Source organism: Leptonychotes weddellii, unplaced genomic scaffold (genome assembly GCF_054177405.1).
Source record: "Leptonychotes weddellii isolate Sample4059 unplaced genomic scaffold, ASM5417740v2 HiC_scaffold_34517, whole genome shotgun sequence".
NCBI classification, from domain to species: domain Eukaryota; kingdom Metazoa; phylum Chordata; class Mammalia; order Carnivora; family Phocidae; genus Leptonychotes; species Leptonychotes weddellii.
In genome coordinates, this window is record NW_027945282.1 from 1 (window position 1) to 1,254 (window position 1,254).

The 1,254-nt window shown below is 42.7% G+C and overlaps 1 protein-coding gene across 1 annotated transcript; it reads right to left on the reverse strand.

The window, feature by feature from the left end:
• Positions 1 to 29: 29 nt before the first annotated feature.
• LOC145719211 (UDP-3-O-acylglucosamine N-acyltransferase-like) lies at positions 30 to 1,152 on the reverse strand (the record flags this gene model as incomplete). Its single annotated transcript, XM_081810715.1, has 1 exon — positions 30 to 1,152. A coding segment is annotated over exon 1 (1,123 nt), but the record flags the coding sequence as incomplete, so codon positions are not given.
• Positions 1,153 to 1,254: the final 102 nt, after the last annotated feature.

Sequence of the window (1,254 nt, forward strand, 5' to 3'; positions counted from 1 at the left end):
ACCCATTTTCTTAAATTTAATTGTCGCACGTCTCCAGTCATTGGTCGGCATAACAACGGAGCCTGATGAATAACTGCCCGACTCTTTTATAGCATGCGTCACATAAGTGGTACTGGTAATCGTCACATCATCGGCAATATTTATATGACCTGTAATGTTGCAGCCACCGCCAATTAGACAGCGTTTACCAATGGTTGTACTACCTGCAATGCCTGTATTGGCAGCAATAGCAGTCCCCGCGCCAATCTTCACATTATGAGCAATTTGTATCAGGTTATCCATGATGACATTATCACCAATCACTGTATCCTCAATTGCCCCTCTATCAATACAGGTTTGAGCGCCGATACGCACGTTATTACCGATAATGACTCTTCCCAATTGGGCGATACGTTCCCAGCCATCAATAGCAGGATTACTGGTGGGCGCAAAACCAAAGCCTTCAGCGCCAATACTAACGCCTGCATGAATACGGCAACCGTGACCAATTTGACAGTCATGAGCAATAGTGACTTGAGGCTTTATTATTGTATTAGCACCGATATGGACATTTTCGCCAATACTAACATGGGCGCTAATGAGACAACCTGCACCGATATAAGCACCGTCTTCTATAACGGTATATGCACCAATAGTGACACCTTCAGCTATCGTAGCTGATGGCGATATGATTGCAGTTAGGTGGATATTACAGGAATTTTTAGCAAGGCGATTACTATTGGTCTCAAATAATGAGGTGACACTGGCATAGGCTAGATAGGGGGAATTAACCACAATACCTAAAGTAGTTTTAGGCAAGTCCTCAATATCATTTTTGCCAACGATAACGATACTAGCTTGGCAGTTAGCAAGAGCAGGTGCATAACGAGAATCAGCAAGGAAGCTTAACTCGTTATGCTTAGCAGAATTTAAACTTGCCACGCCACTGACGCTTATGAGCTTATCTATAGTTTGAGTTTGAGTCTCAGTCTCAGCATCAAGGCTAGAGGTGCTTGCCAAGACCTGACTCGCATCAAGCTGTTGCTCATCAAGCTTTTGACTATTAAATTCTTGACCATCAAACAAGCATGATAAGACAGGTTGTCGACTTTCGATAGCTGCCAAAATATCACTTAAACTTACGGTAAGACAGGATTTTGAGTCAGTTGTCATACGCTAAAAAGTACTACCGATTTGGAATTGAACTTCATCAGTAGCGTCAGTATCTTTATCATTTAAAGGCACAGCATAACTGATAGAGATAGGCCCGATAGG